Genomic DNA, 18730 nt, shown 5'->3' on the forward strand with positions numbered 1-18730 from the left:
CAGGTTTTTGTCATGTTACAAAATCAGTCCTAACTGAAATCTTTTAGGGTGGAAAAATAAAAAACAAATATAATGTGGTTGCATAAATATGCACACCCTTCATTTATTACTTTGTTTAATTACCCTTTGACTTTATGACAGCATTCAGTATTTTTGGGTAGAAGTCTATCAGCATGGCACATCTTGACTTTGCAATTGTTGCACACTCTTCCTTGCAAAAGCCCTCTTAAATCTGTCAGATTGCGAGGACATTTCCCGTGTACAGCCCTCTTCAGGTCACCCCACAGTTTTTCAGTGGATTCAGGTCCGGGCTATGGCTGGGCCATTTCAAAACTTTGATCTTCGTCTGGTGAAGCCATTCTTTAGTTGATTAGGCGGTAGTCTTTTGGGTGGTTGTCGTGCGGAAAGGGGAAATTTCTCTTCGTCTTCAGCTTTTTAACAGAGGCCTGCCTGCAGGTTTTGTACCAATATTGACTGATATTTGGAACTGTTCATAATTCCCTTCACCTTGACTAAAGCCCCATTTCCAGCTGCAGTATAAATGCCCTAAAGCATAATGCTGCCTCCACAATGCTTCACTGTGGGTATGGTGTTCTTTTGGTGATGTACAGTGTTGACTTTGCGACAAACATACCTTTTTGGAATTATGGCCAAAAAGTTCAACCTTGGTCCCATCAGACCATAGCATGTTTTCCCACATGCTTTTGGCAGACTTTGTCGGTTTTTGCAAAACAGCTGGGCTTGGATGTTTTTCTTAGTTAGAAAAGGCCATATTTCCACCCTACCCCACAGCCCAGACATATGAAGAATACGGGAGATTTGGCGGTATTCTTTGGGTGGTTGTCGTGCGGAAAGGAAATTCCTCTTCGTCTTCAGCTTTTTAACAGAGGCCTGCAGGTTTTGTACCAATATTGACTGATATTTGGAACTGTTCATAATTCCCTTCACCTTGACTGAAACCCCATTTCCAGCTGCAGTATAAATGCCCTAAAGCATAATGCTGCCTCCACAATGCTTCACTGTGGGTATGGTGTTCTTTTGGTGATGTACAGTGTTGACTTTGCGACAAACATTCCTTTTGGAATTATGGCCAAAAAGTACAACCTTGGTCCCATCAGACCATAACATGTTTTCCCACATGCTTTTGGCAGACTTGATGTCGGTTTTTGCAAAACAGCTGGGCTTGGATGTTTTTCTTTGTTCGAAAAGGCCACATTGCCACCCTACCCCACAGCCCAGACATATGAAGAATACGGGAGATTGTTGTCACATGCACTACACAACCAGTACCTGCCAGATAGTCCTGCAGCCCCTTTAATGTTGCTGTAGGCCTCTTGGTAGCCTCCCAGACCAATTTTCATCTTGTCTCTTCACCAAGTTTTGAGGTTTGTCCAGCTCTTGGTAATATCACGGTTGTGCCAAATGTAATCCACTTCTTGATGACCGTCTTCACTGTGTTCCATGGTATATCTAATTCCTTGGAAATTCTTTGGTACCCTTCTCCTGACTGATGCCTTTCAACAATCGGATCCCTTTGATGTGTTGTAAGCTCTTTACGAGCCATGGCTTTTGCTGTCACATGCAACAAAAGAAAATATCAGGAAAACCCTAATAGAACAGCTGAACTTTATATGGGGTTAATCAGGATCTTGTTAAATAATGGCAGCTGTGTACTGACTACTATTTAACATGAGTTTGAATGTGATTGGCTAATTCTGAACACAACCACATCCACAATTCTAGGAGGGTGTTCACACTTATCCAACCACATTATTGTATTTTTTTATTTTTATTTTGCCCCTCTAACTGATTTCAGTTTGTTTTTCAATGGAATTGTACGGATTATGGGTCACATTAAAGGTGGAAAGAGTTCTGAAATGATTCCTCTTATGTGTGTGTGAGAGCTGGCCGGGGAATCTGCTCCTAGAGGGAGCTTAGGTAGCGCTATCTGCAGGGGGTTTTGCGTTATCTACAAGGGTTTGTGTGTGGCGCTATCTACAGTGGAGGGGGCGGTGTAGACCGGGGCTCTTAAAGCCCCGGCAGACATGAGTGCAGCGCTGCTCACTCTGAAGCAGCACTGCACTCATTAAACACCGTTCAAGGCTGACAACGTTTATACACGTGGCAACTGCACAGGGCATCGTCGTGGAAGGGTTAAATAATCAAACTCATAAAAAATTTAATCAACTTGAATTGACTGATCACAATACCTTATCCACCAAGCATCTTAGTGACTAAGCCGATAAGGGTAAGACCCTATGATGCAGCAGTGACGCGGCTGCGATGTGCTGGGAATCGCACCGGCCTTTTGTTTGGCGCAATTATTAAATTGCTTGTTAAAGGCCACACGGTGTTGTGGGAAAAACTGCTGGTTACCTGCAAAATCGTTCAGCCATAAGGGTCTATCAATGGCCGCATGATTTTGCAGGCAACCGCATGGCCATTAGCAAGCCATTTGACAACCATTAGCAAGCTATTTGACAAGAGCAGCCAGCACGGTTTGTGGCCCAGCTGCCTGTGCCACATCAATGCCACTGCAACAAAGGTGGGACGCCACTCTTTCTGTTTAAGGGTATGTTCACACGGCAGCCTCCGTAACGGCTGAAATTACGGGGCTGTTTTTAGGAGGAAACAGCTCCGTAATTTCAGCCGTAATGGCATGTTGAGGCGCTTTTTGCTGCATCCATTACGGACGTTAAATGGAGCTGGTTTTCCATGGAGTCCATGGAAAACAGCTCCATTTACGTCTGAAGAAGTGACAGGCACTTCTTTGACGCGGGCGTCTTTTTTACGCCCCACCTTTTGACAGCGGGGCATAAAAAAAATGACCGTGTGCACAGAACATCGTAAGACCCATTCTAATGAATGGGCAGATGTTTGCCAACGCTATCGAGGCGCATTTTCGGACGTAAATCGAGGCGTAAAACGCCCGAATTACGTCCGTAAATAAGCCGTGTGAACATACCCTTAAGATTTCTTCAGTCACCGGCCCGCCTAAACCGATCCTTTTTATTGATGATATTCCTGCCACAGCTGCTTCAAGAACCAATCAGCTGATGAATTTCTCTGAACTCTGGTTAATTTGGACAATCCACCATACATAGAAAGATAGGCGAGGGAGGTAAACGTTAACACAAAACATAATACCCTAAAATAAGCCCTAAAACCTTAATGACGCTGTGATAACATGTTCCCAGTTTTCCCGACCTATACAATAAATGTAGTTCATGAATGTGATGTTACATGTGCCTAATTCAGAAAGCGAAATTGGGAGAGTTCCTCCTGCTGCAATCTGACTACTAGCCTTTGGTTGGTCTGAGTTCTGTAAGAAGGAGGAGGATAAAAAAATTAATTAAAAAATAACGAATTTGGCACCATTTTGATTGTAACGTGACGTGGCATGGTCGAAGGAAAGAATTGTTGTTTTATAAATAAATTATGGTGGTTGTATTCATAAGGAGAGCTTTGCAGAAAGAGATCCTCTGTTCGGAGTCTGTCTACTGGGACCCACTCCGACCCCCTAGAACAAGCATATAATGATTGTGTATTTTAGTGATATACCAACACTTAGTAAGGTGGGGAAACCACTTGAAGTTTTGACTTGATGGGGGTGAGAGAAACGCCAAATCAGCAGGGATGGCCGGAGCACTCCCTTCTCTTTTGTCTGTTATTGTTGCGGCCTAGGCAACTGCTTTATTATATGTAGTCATCAGTATGCCAATTTAGAATTTTACCTATTCTTCTTCTTATTTTTTTAAGATACGAGTTCTGGGTCAGTGAGTGGAACTCTGAAGTCTCTGGAACCAGGAAAGAAACCAGATGATGATTTTGATATGTTTGCACTTACCAGAGGGAGCTCCTTGGCTGAGCAACGCAAGAGGTAAATCTTTGTTACATTATGCTATGATGAAGTGGCATTTAGAATTTGGCTCTCATTTACAGTATTTTAACACTCGTGTTTGGCCATATGTCCCTCAGAGGAGAATAGGTAAAACGCTTGAACGGCTAGTGACCACTAGTATCTCCATTTTAACATGGAAATAAGGGGTGGCTACCGTTTTAGGAATTTATGCCTTTGTCTTCCAAGGATAATGGGAGTCCCAGATGAGACACAGAATACATCACTTATTCGTTTCACTAGCCTTAAATTGCTAGATGTAATTTTAATGCTACTGTAGTATGTGTACAAATAAATTGGTAATTGCTTTTAGAATTGTACCCTCAGTCAGCCATATTGCACATTAAAGGTGTTTTTCTGTTTAAAAAAAAACATTTTCATATACTCTATTTGGTAAATCTGAGGTAATAGAATCTGCATTACACAAACAACCCATTAATTTGAATGGGCACTGTGTAATGTTAATTTGCCCTGTGGTGGCTACAGGGAAATTGCACACTTAGGCCGGATTCACATGAGCGTGTTCGGTCTGTGATATACGGTCCGTATGTCGGCCGCATTTCCCTGAACGAACAATCTGCAGGGAGCCGGGCTCCTAGTATCATAGTTATCGATGATGCTAGGTGTCCCTGCCTCTCCGCGGAACTACTGTCCCGCACTGAAAACGTGATTACTGTACAGGACAGTTTTCCTGCAGCGAGGCAGTGACACCTAGCGTCATAGATAACTATGATGCTAGGAGCCCAGCTCCCTGCAGTGTGTTCGGTCCGGGAAATGCAGCCGACATACAGACCGTATATCACGGGCCGAACGTGCTCGTGTGAATCCGGTCTTACTGCCAGGTTTCCCCACAGATTACAGCTAATTGCTGGGGGTTCCAGCAGGGGGCACTTTGTGATTTGCTTATTTCCAAGAGACCCTTCAAACAAGTAAGGATTGCTAAGGAAATGCAGAAGTAAGGCCTACGATCCCTTGTCTGTATTTGCAATACATTTGTCTGCAAAAAAACTTCTGTGTCATCAGTATTCACGGATCTGCAAAAAAATGGAAGGCTGTAATTGATGTCACCAGCTTGTCCCAACCCCCTAAGTAGGTCACAAAATCGTTCAGGAACCATTTTCAGCGGCACAACAGGGGAATTCCCTGGCATCGCTTGGCAACGTATCTGCAATTACGGATGGCAACTTGTATTCTCACGAGCCTATAAACTTCTATGGGCGAGTCCATGCCGCAAATACGTACAGTAAAATTATATGTTCTGAGTTTATTGCGAGCCGTACTTGCTCCCCCCAAACGGATCCATGAACAACACGGTCAAGTCCATGGGGCCATATAAATGAATGGGTCAGTGTGCTATCCGGAAAATTGTGGATAGCACAAAGACAAAAAAATCATGATCGTGTGCATTATCGCTTATATGATTAAACCAGATTACAGAGATGCCAAGCATATTCAGAGCTTCCCATAGATCATACTAAACAAAAAGGAAAAAACTATTTTAATTTAAAAAATAACCTAGATTTCCTAACCTGAACCTTCATAAAGCATTCATCTTGCTGCTAATTCCATCTATGTATCACTCACTTTCAGTATAGGGGAAAAAACATTGACTTTCATCTAGAAAAATAATGTAATAACTGGGGCTGAGAAATATGATTTTGAGGGATTGAACTAAATGTTAATAGGATTGTTTTTCTTTTCTCCTTTTTATTAGTCTTTCTTTGTTTTCCATTAATTTAGTTTAGCACCAAGAGCGGTGACTTTGCAATATGTTGGGGGCTGCAAATTGTGTAATTGTTCTACCACACAGTATATAGATGTGCCTCATATACCAAATTTTAGGGCAACAGTATTACAAAATGTCAGTTGATTGGGCGTATTTTTAGAACCCCTTTGTCCCCTTGAAGTGGTCCATGAATTAGGCTTAATGATGCTTCATATTAGGGCTGGGCAATTAATAGAAAAGTAATCGAAATCGAAATTCAGCGCAATTAATCGACATAATCTTGCGAATTTTGGTTTTATCAATTATTTTCTCCTGGTTTAAACTGTATCTGCATCTTCTTCTGCATCCAATGTTAGAGCAGGGGACCGTGATGTGGGGGCAGCTATGGGGACTTTATACTGTATGGGGTGCATATATGGGGGCATTAAACTACATGGAAGTCAGTTATAGGGGCATTATGCTATGTAGAGGGAGCTATAGGGGCATTATACTGTGTGGAGGGCAGTTATAAGGGGCATTATAATGTGTGGTGGCACCTATTGGTGGCGTTATACTCTGGAGGGGCAGATAAAGGGGTGTTATACTGTGGAGGCAGTTATAGGGGCATTATAATGTGTGGGGGCAGCTACAGGGCATTATGCTGTGTGGAGCACTAAGGGGGCGATGTGTGGGGCAGTGTCGAGGTATATTATATACGGTAGTATACAGCAGGCTCAGGGGATAAACATTAATTCAATGACGTAGCATGCAAATAGGGGGCGTGACATGCAAAAAGGGGAGTGGCCTTAATTGTTCAAATTATCGTAATCTAGGTTACATGTTCAATTAATCATGATTTTGATTTAGGTCATAATTGCCCAGCCCTACTTCATATCCTATTTACATATCACCACCATGTTCTTATGTGTGGTACACAGATTCTAATCACTCCAATCAATTCCTGTCCCAAGTTTGGCTCATACACACTAGTATTTGTTTCATAGGAAGCCAACCAACATATGAGTATATTTAAAGGCTATGGACACCTTTTTCACATTTTTTTATTAAATCAATGTTTTTTTTGTGATGTTAAGCACTTTTTGAATTGACTTTTGCAATACAGCTTCTTTCTATCCTGTATACATAAAAAAATCGTGTTCTCTGTCAATTCCGTCATTTCAGCTGAACTGATGCTCGGCTGGTAGCCGGTCCTCTGAATCTCTTACTCACGATCCACCGAATATCGATCACATCTACGCTGATTAACAGAGATGTGATTGGTATTAGGTCAAAGACGCACAGGACACGCCGTCAGCTGAGCTGAACTGACGAGATCGGCTGAGAGATAACGATACAACTTCTAGGTATACAGGATACATAGCAGCTGTATCGCAAAAAGTAAAACATTTTTCTTTTATCAAAGTCAATTCAAAAAGTGCTTAAAATCACAAAAAACTTTGATTTAATAAAAAAACATAAAAATATTCAAAGGTTTCCATAGCCATTAAGTGCTGGAGGGAACCGAACTATCCTAAGAAAACTCACACAATCACAAATTCATGGAGATTTTGTGGTCACTGGATTTGATTCCAAGGACCACAGTGTTGTAAAGAAGCAAAACTATCCACTGACAAACTGTTCTGCAAAGTCCTTCTTTAAATTAGACTCAATGACACCGGAAATGCATTAGTCCAGTGCATTGTGGTTACAAGGTGTATAAATTCTTGGTTATCCTCCAAGAGTCTGAGGATTACCTGTTTTGACCATCTTGTGAAATACAAATTTCTAGGACTAAGTGGGACAAAAGGAATGAGACGCTTAGCCAGGTGATGTTAGGCCCTGTTCACACAGAGTTTTTTGACGAGTTTTTTGATGCAGAAACCGTGCCACAAAACTCCTCGAAAACCGCCCGAAAATGCCTCCCATTGATTTCAATGGGAGTTGGACGAGCTTTCTTTACCGCCAGTAAAAAAAACGCGTCGCAGTAAAAAGAAGCGTCATCACCGATCTTGAGGCGGTTTCCGCCTCCAAAACCCCATTTCAATCAGTCAGAAAGAGGAAAAAAACGCCTCGACGAGTGTTTTGACGAGTTTTTGTCAAACCACTGTGCAAAAACCGTCTGGAGTAGTTTTTGCAAGAGGAATTTTCCTCCTGCAAAAAACTCTGTGTGAACACAGCCTAAGGCTATGTTCACACAGAATATTTTGCAGGAGGAATATCTGCCTCAAAATTCCGTTTTGGCAGATTTTCCTCTCCCTGCACGCCGATTTTCGCGGAGTTTTTCGCTGCGTTTTTCGCCCGCGGCCATTGAGCGCCGCGGGCATAAAACACCGTGAAATACGCTTTCTCTGCCTCCCATTGAAGTCAATGGGAGGTCAGAGGCGGAAATGCCCGAAGATAGGGCATGTCGCTTTTTCCCGCGGGGCAGTTTTACTGCTCGTGGGAAAAAGACGCCGACGCCTCCCATGGAAATCAATGGGAGGCATTTTCGGGCCGTTTTTGACGAGTTTTGTGACGCGGTTTCCGCGTCAAAACTCGTCAAAATACTCCGTGTGAACATAGCCTTAAGGTTGTATGAACTGAGAGAATTGCTAGGCTAATCATGTGAGGTTACTCCAGAAGATGTAAGATGACCCGAAGTATAATCTGATCTTTAGTTACCGAAGAAGCGTTAGAGCTTAGCTTGGGTACATGGCTGTGGGTGGTGACATCAAATTACCCTCTCCTCTCGGAGTACAGTCTATTTCTAACTCTCCACTGGCATGTACATATCTCCTTCAGGTCTCTGGCCTCCTTACTGACTGGATTTACCTTCTATTGCTTCAAGGATTTTTTTTACTTCTCTTGAATGGCAACTTTTTCATGTGTTTTATTTGGACATCTCTTCTTTTTCCATTTCTGTTAAGGCCGCTTTTGTCATTTTTATTCCACAGCAATTCTGTTTTTCTTGCTAACCATGAGCCTTTCTGATTGCTGTGGCTGGTGCAAGCATTTAAGAGCTTTTGTACCATTCTTCTTAATTAGCGGCATGATAGTGGGCATCTACTTCATCATAGAGGCCATTGTCTACAGCGGACCTCTATCTGATGAGCATTTCTTTGATCGGATTGACCTACACCTACCTAAACCAATTTCAACAATCTCTAGACTGAATCCAGCTAATCCCAGCAGCTTCAGGTTACCGACTGACATCACATGCCATTTGGCTTGAATAGATAAATGAGGGAATTTGAATATGGCTGAATTTTAACCCCGCCACCCCCCCCCCCCCCCTCTGCCATGAAAGGTTTTTATAAAGTCATTATTTATTTTGTTTGCAGTTTATTTTCCTGTGAGCTAAACTTTTCTCTCTGTCTGTAGAATAATTCCTTGAGTCGACCCCCCCCCCTCCCATTTTTCTAGAGGGCTTGTAAATCTATTTGACGGAATTGTTTTCCTCTGCTTAATAGCATGCATTTTAAACACTAAGATTGTTATGTATCATATATCTGAATGTACTGTGATTTCGTAGTTTTTTTTCGGTTTTATAGATTGATAATACATAGTCTCCCACACTTGCTGCTCTCTGCTCCCAGTTCAGCTGAATTCATGTCATTTTGAAATTCCTCACATCTGTTTTGTTTTACATTTTTTTTTTTTTCTCATTCTTCAACGTTTTTTTGCATTTAGTGTTAAATATGAGGATCCTCAAGCAGCAGAAGGACTTGCAGTAGCCCTTGATACTCGGCAGCAGAACACTGGTGCGGTAAGTATTTTGTGCCGTGCCCAGTACATACCAGACTCCTGTAGAAAAGCATGATAGTTTGCTCAAGTTTCATAAGTGATTTATAAAAAAACAAAACATTTTATTTGTCGCATTTCCCAGATTAAAAGTGGTTCTAGATCCCTTTCCCGTACCTTCCTTTTACCCTTGTGTATCAGTCTAATGTCATGTTAAAAATGTTTAAACCTTATCTTAATTAGCACAAGCAGAAGATGCTGAAGTGAAGTATCATAAAGTGAAGCTTCGTATTTAAAGGGGTTTTCCGGAAGTAAAAAATTACATTCATTTAAATTAAACAATGAAAAATATACAACTTTACAATGTACTTACGTTTCATCAGATGGCTGTAGCGTCGTATATCTTCTTCCGTCACCGCCCCCTTAGTAAAGCAAAATCTGCACTTCCTGTGCAGACCCGTCCATTTGGTCTGCTACCTTACTTCCGGTTTCCGGCTTTCACACTGTACGGTTACGTCACAAATGACGTAACCGTACCATGTGCTTCTTTATCTGATTAGAGCATGCGTGGTTAACACACTCCACCGCGCATGCTCTGTGAAATTAGCAATGGAATATGAAGTTGCGGGAATAACTGCCGTTTCGGCCGTCTTCCCGACAGATGCAGGAGCTGTGACAGCTGCTGTCTCGTACAGCAGCTCCTACAGCGGGGACCGATCGCTGTGTCCCCGCTGTTTAACCCTTAAAAGCCGCGTTCAATAGAGATCGCGGCTTTTTAGGGGTTAAGTTACCATCGCCGGCCTGCTACACGATAGCGGCCGGCGATGGTTACTATGGCAACCGGACACCAAACAATGGCGTCCGGCTATGCCATAGATGGAAGCCTAGTGGGTCCTGACAACGTCAGGACCCACTATGCTTGCTGTCAGTGAGTAGCTGACAGTTCTAATACACTGCACTACGCATGTAGTGCAGTGTATTAGAATAGCGATCAGGGCCTCCTGCCCTCAAGTCCCCTTGTGGGACAAAGTAATACAGTAAAAAAAAAGTTTAAAAAAAGGTGTAAAAATAAGAAAATAAAAGATTTAAAAGTGAAAAAATCCCCTTTTTTTCCCCTTATCAGTCATTTATTATTAATAAAAATATATAAATAAATAAACTATACATAATTGGTATCGCTGCGTCCGTAACGGCCTGAACTACAAAATTGTTTCGTTATTTATCCCGAGCGGTGAACGCCGTAAAAGAAAATAATAATAAACCGTACCAAAATCACAATTGTTTGGTCACTTCACCTCCCAAAAATTTATAAAAAATAGATCAAAAAGTCGCATGTACCTAAAAATGGTAATGATGGAAACTACAGTTCGTTACGCAAAAAATAAGTCCTCGCACGGCTTTATTGATGGAAAAATAATAAAGTTCTGGCTCTTAGAACAAGGCAACACAAAAAGTGAATGATTTTTTACAAAACGTATTTTATTGTGCAAACGCCATAAGACATAAAAAAAACCTATAAACATCTGGTGTCACCGTAAGGCCGGGTTTACACGAGCGTGTGCGTTTCGCGCAAGCAAAAAACGCTGCGTTTTGCGTGCGCAAAAGGCACTTAACAGCTCCGTGTGTCAGCCCTTTATGATGCGCGGCTGCGTGGTTTTCGCGCAGCCGCCATCATTATGACACTCCGTTTGGATGTTTGTAAACAGAAAAGCACGTGGTGCTTTTCTGTTTTCATTCATCCTTTACAGTGCTGTTGCGCGAACCACGCTTGTCCCACGGAATTGCTTCCGTGCGACATGCTTGGTTTTCACACACCCATTGACTTCAATGGGTGCGTGATGCGCGAACAGCGCACAAATATAGGACGTCGTGCGTTTCACGGAGCGGACATACGCTGCGTGAAAATCACGCACCTGGCTGCACGGCCCCATAGACTAACATAGGTCCCTGCGACGCGCGTTGCCCGGACGTATAACACGCTCGTGTAAATGAGCCCTAATCGTATCGCCCCACAGAATAATGTGACTATGTAATTTATAGTGCACGGTGAACGCTGTAACAAAAATAGAATAAAAAAACAATGGTAGAATTGCTGTTTTTTAGTCACCACGCCACTTAAAAATAGAATAAAAACTGATCAAAAAGCCGCATGCACCCCATGAAAACTACAATGAATTCCTCAAGGGGTCTAGTTTCCAAAATGGGGTCACCTTTTGGGGGTTTCCACTGTTTAGGTACCACAAGACCTCTTCAAACCGTTTAACCCCTTAATGACCGGGCCATTTTGCGCGTTAATGACCTTTGGATTATTTCTTGTTTTTTCACGGTCGCATTCCAAGAGTCGTAACTTTTTTTTAATTCCGTCGACATAGCCGTATAAGGGCTTGTTTTTTGCGTGACGAGTTGTATTTTGTAATTGTACCATTGTTAGATGCTTATAATATATTGATTAACTTTTATTAACTTTATTTTCGGAGAGTATTGAAAATAAGCAGCTATTCCAGCATTGATTTTCACGTTATAAGTTTACGCCGTTTACTATGCAGCGTAAATAACATGTTAACTTTATTCTATGGGTCGGCACGATTACGGGGATACCAAATATGTAAAGGTTTTATATGTTTTCCTACGTTTGCACAATAAAAAGCCTTTTAGAAAAAAATTACTTGTTTTTGCATCGCCGCATTCCAAGAGCCGTAACGTTTTTATTTTTCCGTCGATGTGGCCGTATGTGGGCTTGATTTTCGCGGGACAATGCGTAGTTTTCATTAGTACTATTTTGGGGTACATAGGACTTATAGATTAATTTTGATTTAATTTTTTATGGGGGGAATGGGAGAAAAGAGCGAATTTTGCCGTTGTTTTTTTGCGTTTTTTTTGGACGCCGTTCATTCGGCGGTTTAATTAATGTGTTCATTTTATTGTTCAAGTTGTTACGATCGCGGGGATACCATGTATGTGTATGTGTTTTGACACTTATACTAAATAAAACCACTTTTTTTTTTTAGTCCCATCAGGACATTTTTTTTTTAGTCCCATCAGGACATTTTTTTTTTTAGTCCCATCAGGACACTTCACTATGCGATGTGCTGATCGCATATATAATGCTTTGGTATACTTAGTATACTAAAGCATTATTGCCTGTCAGTGTAAAACTGACAGGCAATCTGTTAGGTCATGCCTCCGGCATCGCCTAACAGGCAGATGCTGAAGACAGACCTGGGGGTCTTTGTTAGACCCCCGCTGCCATGGAAACCCGACGGCGACCCGCGATTTCTTTGCGGGGGCGCCGATGGGGTGACAGAGGGAGCTCCCTCCCTCTGTCAAACACATTAGATGCCGCTGTCACTATTGACAGCGGCATTTAATGGGTTAAACTACCGTAATCGGAGCGCGCTTCGATTTCGGCAGTTGCAGCAGGAGCCATGCTGTGTATAACAGCCGTGCTCCTGCCGCTGATCGCGTGGGTACAGTGACAGTACCCGCACGATTACAGGACGGATATATCCGTCCGTCCTGCGCGAACTAGCAGCTGCTGAGGACGGATATATCCGCCCTTCGGCGTTAAGAGGTTAAAAACGCAGATATCCAGTGATTTCAGCTTGTGCTATCAGTAATAGAATGAGAGCACCAAAATGAAGACTGAGATTGCAGAAGTTAGTAGAGCTGGGTGTAGTAGGCGGAGCAAGTGCACTGCTGCATGCACATTGCATGCTGGGACTAGAGCAGTGCATGCAGGGAGGAGAAACACAGGAAGAGAAGAGGAATGAACTTACTGAGCAAAACAAACCTCTCAAGGTAAACAATAGGGAGTAATGTTACTAAAACCATTTATTATCAAGAAAAAGATAGTCAGAGTGCACTAATATATTAATAGAGGAACATTGCATTGATTTTAAAAAAAAGAAAAAAGGATTGGAAAACCCCTTTAATACTGTATATTCTGAACTGACAATAACCACATTAATGTTAGTATATCGCAAAGGCCATCCTTGGCAACTCCGTTCAATGTATTTTCACTCCATATTGTTGTTATACTATGTTGTACTTGGCAAGGAGGATCATTGTAATGTATAATTTTTCTATTCCTCTCGCTTTATGTCTAAAATGTTGTATTTGATACTGCTTTCTTTATATCGATTCAAAATAAAAGAATATATAATTGGAAAAAAAAAAAAAAAGTGGTTCTAGAATGTTTAATTTAACAAATGGTTAAAATAACAAAGCTTACCAAGTACTCAGAATTCCTGATATATGCGGTACTCTGCTTTAGTGATATTGGGGCTACTGTTGCATTTATAGAACAAGACTAATGGTCCCTTCTCCAGTAACATGATTTGTACAATTTTTGTGGTAAAGCAATAAACAGGCAAATTATTCACATTGGTAATCGTAGACTAATTTTTCTACAATACAGAATCATAGCTTTGTTTTAGAACACCATACTCAATGGGCCACATTTATCAAAGCCAACAAAAACTGGCTTTGTTACCCATAGCAACCAATCAAATTGCAGCTTTCATTTCTTAAACTGCTGTGGAAAAATGAAAGCTGAGCCCTGATTGGTTGCTATGGGGGTTGAATCTGATTGCAAGATTCGAAGATCTTGTAGTGGCTGTTTTACAGTCTGAGTCATTTTGATTCCTTGATAACCTTGTCGGCATAGTATGCAAGAAAAATAAATAAATCTATATATCATTTTTTTTTTCCCTGATCAGATTCCAGGCACTCAAAACAACTTCATGGATGACATTGAAAAATGGCTGTCTGTTGATGCAGTAAGTAATGATGCCTAATATTATTATTTGTAGAGAGAAAGTTTTAATCAGACGTTCTTCATCATTAATTATAGAGAGCGTGTGATTGACAAGGCTCATGACAGTGTTATTCAATTTTTTTCTCATTTCACTGAGTGTTTGCACACATTTTTCAGGTAACTTCTAGTAACGTTTGGTTACCATAGAATGGCAGTTAAGGAAAAAGCGTAGCTCGTATGCTACGCTGTTTCTGTAAAAACCATTTACTACTATGGGAGTTACGGAAACTCAGTGAGTTACTCTGTTTTTTTTCTTATACAGTCGGAAATCACAAGCATCAGCGGGAACACACGGAAAGCTAGAACAGGGTTTAAAGGGCCCCGATCTAGAGATAGGTGTGGGTCTCGGCATCTATCTGACATTTGTCCATATCCTGTGGATATGTCATAAATGTCCCTGACGGGAAACCCCCTTTAAGCAGGGTACACATAAACAAAACAGTTCAGCAAGAGAAGAGCTAGACTAAGTATGGCGACGCTGGCAGGTTGGCTAAGAAGCATTGAACACCTGGCATTGTAAACATGTGGACAACCTAAGGCCTCGTGCACACTTTCATCACCGTTTTCACGGCCGTTTTTGACGGATCCTTGTGCCCGTTTTAGCGGCCGTGTGATTTCCGTGTGCACTCCATGTTTCCGAGCGCCGAGCATGGTACTGTCCAGGGTGCTGAAAGAGCATGGTTGTTCAGCGCTAGTCACTGTACAGGGCGCTGAAAGAGTTAATGGGCTGCACTGATCGGTGGTAACGCTTTCAGCACCCTGGACAGTGACTAGCGCTGAAGAACCATGCTCTGTCAGCACCCTGGACAGTAACATGCTCGGCGCTCGGAAAATAAAATTTTAATGAAATAAAAAATAAGTTCATACTTACTTTCAGCCTGTCCGGCCTCCAGGGATGACGTTTCATCCCATGTCACCGCTGCAGTCAATCACAGGCTGTAGTGGCAGTCACGCAAGTCAGGATGACGTCAGAAGGCCGGCCTCGGGATGCCGCTTCATCCCACGTGACCGCCTCTGCAGCCAATCACAGGCTGCAGCGGCCTCTGAAGCCAATCACAGGCTGCAGCGGCCTCTGAAGCCAATCACAGGCTGCCGTGTCATACAGGAAGGTCGGACTGGAGGAAGAAGAGGGACTCGTCACCAAGACAACAACCGGGGTACGTATGAACTGCTTTTTATTTTTTAATCAGCAGCCTCTTCTCTCTATCAGTGATTGATAGAGACAAGTTGCTACCGATTAGTGTAATATATCTGTAATGTACTTCTGCCCGCCCGGCTGTTGCTAGGCAACGGCGCCGTCGCACACGGATGCCTTCTGTGTGCCTTCAGTTTTTTTGACGGCCCCATTGACTTGCATGGGCTTCACGGTCACGGAATCTTGGACCAAAGTAGGACATGCTCTACTTTTGATCGGAACGGTGCAACGGGACCGTCAAAAAAACTGAAGTGTGCATGGCCCCATTGAAATGAATGGGTCAGGGTGCTAGCCGTCAGAAAAACGTCTAGTACCCTGAAGAAAAAGACTGAAGTGGGCATGAGGCCTAAAACAGAGCTTAAATCTGCAAATCTGATATAGCTTGGTCAGTGAATTCTGAAATAGTCAGGTCCCCTTAGAAACCTCCTGGTTTGAAATAGACAGATCAGCCCAGAGCAAAAGCCTTGTAGCAGGTACTATTTTGTAGACATCAGCTTGTAAGAAAAATAATAGTAAACCATTAAAACCTTCACATATAATTGATAATGTGAAGCCAACATGACAGCACAGTCTTGCCAAACGTCTCTTGACATGTAACTACCACTCAGAGCCATGGTAGTCTAGGGTGTACAAAGTTCAGATAAAGACCATGGAGACAACATGGCGGAGAGCACCCACAGTGTGAGATTAAACAGCGTAGATGGAGGGGAGGGGATCCAACTTCGGTTGCTGTGGGTTACACTGTGGCATCTACATACAGATTGGTGAGCATCTGCAATGCAGTAAAAAAAAAAATGTTGACGGGCTATAGGTGGATGGAAGAGCATTCTAGAGTATTTTGCTTGTGATTCTAGTCATGCACCTTTTCTGTTTCTTTCTTAAACCGTCATTTCAATTGTCTTCTCTGAGCTGCACAGTGTCGCTATGAAACCGTACTTGTACCAAAACTAGCATTATAAATCAATCTTTAGCATCTGTGTGACTTGGGCTAGGGCTACATGGCGATTTTGGCCGATACACAGGTTGAACGGCCAAAGATTGCTGTATTGCACTGACTGCATCGCCATTGCGCTGCCTGTATCGCAGTGTCGCCCTGGCCGCATAGCAGTAATAAAGACTGAATGGGGCCACGTTACGACCCCCAGTTTGCTGCGACATGACAGTCGCAAGAAATCCAAATTTTATGGAATTCTTGCAACTGTCGTGGTTGCGGCATCCTGCAGGTTGCAACTTGGCCACATTCACTTTCGTTATTGCAATGTTGCCAGCGCCCCACTGCGATGCAGGCGGTGTAACACAGCGATCTTTGGTGGTGCAAACTGTGTCGCAACCATAGTCTTAGCCTTCTTAACTTATTGAGCTGCACCCATTGTGACAGAAGTTTCTGACTATGCCATTAAAATATATATATTTATATATACGCACACACACACACACACACACACACACACACACACACACACACACACACACACCCCAATCAACCATTACATTAAAACCACTGAAAAATAAAGTGAATAACATAGATTATCTCATTACAATAATATCTGTCAAGTGGTGGGATAAATTAGGCAGCAAGTGCACAGTCAGTTCTTAGGCTGAGTTCACACAGTTTAGAATTTTGAGGCAGATTTTGATCTGCCTGCATGCGGTTTGCCACGACTTTCGCGACGTTTTTCGCTGCATTTTTCACTCGCGTCCATTGAGTGCCACGGGCAAAAACGCTGCGAAATACGCTTTCTCTGCCTCCCATTGATGTCAATGGGAGGTCAGAGGCGTAAACGCCCAAAGATAGGGCATGACGCTTCTTTTTACCGCGAGCGGTAAAACAACGCGTCTGCCTCCCATTGAAATCAATGGGAGCCATTTTCGGCCGTTTTTTGGCGCGGTTTCCGCATCAAAAAAACTTGTCAAGAAACAGTGTGAACAGGGCCTAATAAAAGTTGTTGGAAGTAGGAAAAATGGGAAAGCGTAAGAATTTGAGAAATTTTGACAAATGTCAGATTCTGATGGCTAGATAATTGGTTCAAGGCTCCAAAATGTCAGTTCTTGCGGAGTGTTTCTGGTATGCAGTGGTTATTACCTACCAAAAGTGGTCCGAGATAGAACACCCGGTGAACCAGTAACAGGGTAATGGAGGCCCAAGACTCGATGCACTTCGGAAATGAAGGCTATCCCGTCTGGTCCGATCCCACAAAAGAGCTATTGTAGCATAAATTGCTGGAAAAGATAATGCTGGTTTTATAGAATGGTGTCAGAACACAGTTTGCAGCTTGCTGCGTTTGGGACTGCATAGCCACAGACCGGTCAAAGTGCGCATGCTGATCCCTGTCTAAGCACTTACAATGGGCTTGTGAGCATCAGGAATAGACCATGGAGCAATAGAAGGAGGTGGCCTGGTCTGATGTGTTACGTTTTATTCTACATTATGTGGATGGCCGGGTGGGTTTGCGCCACTTACCTGGAAGGGATGGAACCAGGATGCACTTTGGGAAGAAGCTGGCGGAGGCAGTATTATGCTCTTGGCAATGTTCTGCTAAGAGACCTTGGGGCATGGCATTCATAGGGATGTTTGTTTGTTTGTTTGTTTGTTTGACACCTACCACCTACCTATACATTGTTGCAGACTAAGTACAAACATTCATGGCAGCGGTATTCCCTAATGGAAGTGGCCTCCTTCAGCAGGATAATGCGCACTGCCACACTGCAAAAATTCTTCAAGAATGGCTTAACAATCATGAGTAAGAGTTCAAGGTGTTGACTTGTCCTTCAAATTTCCCAGATCCCAATCCGATCGAGCATCTGTGGGATGTGCTGGGAAAAAAGGAGTGCGATCCATGGAGGCCCCACATCACAACTTACAGGACTTAAAGCGTACCTTTCTTTTCAGGGGACTTTTAAGAATAAACTGTCATATGTGTGTACATGAGGAATAACACTATTTATGGCCATTTTATGTTTTAGCAGTTTTCCACTCTGCAGACTAATTTTCAGCTCTAATTTTCAGTCTCTAAGCTAGTGGTTCTGACAGGTCGTGATTTTCACGCAGCGTATGTCCGCTGCGTAAAACGCACCACATATCCTATACTTTCCCGTGTTTCATGCAGCACGCACCCATTGAAGCACTTCCGGGTGCCACGCGTGATTCGCGCTACAGTAGTAAAAAAAAATGAATGAACACCGAAAAGCACCTCCTGCTTTTATGTTTGTAAACATAAAAACAGAGCGTGCAGCCAGCATCATTATGACAAGACAAATATCACTCAGCCATGCACCATATACAGATGCCACACTGAACTTTTATATTTATACACACACACACACACACACACACACACACACACACACACACACACTGCAGCAGCATGGAGGATATTATACAGCAGTAATGAACAG

At 42.6% G+C, this 18730-nt stretch overlaps 1 protein-coding gene across 3 annotated transcripts in view; it reads left to right on the forward strand.

Moving 5' to 3' along the window:
• TOM1 (target of myb1 membrane trafficking protein) overlaps positions 1-18730 on the forward strand; it is a 210576-nt gene that overhangs the window by 179458 nt on the left and 12388 nt on the right. For all 3 annotated transcript variants that reach the window (XM_075833699.1, XM_075833698.1, XM_075833700.1), the window contains exons 11-13: positions 3760-3880; positions 9273-9348; positions 14042-14101. In XM_075833699.1, the coding sequence (XP_075689814.1) occupies positions 3760-3880; positions 9273-9348; positions 14042-14101 (257 nt within the window). The remainder of the gene's footprint in view (positions 1-3759; positions 3881-9272; positions 9349-14041; positions 14102-18730) is intronic.

Source organism: Rhinoderma darwinii, chromosome 7 (genome assembly GCF_050947455.1).
Source record: "Rhinoderma darwinii isolate aRhiDar2 chromosome 7, aRhiDar2.hap1, whole genome shotgun sequence".
NCBI classification, from domain to species: Eukaryota; Metazoa; Chordata; class Amphibia; order Anura; family Rhinodermatidae; genus Rhinoderma; species Rhinoderma darwinii.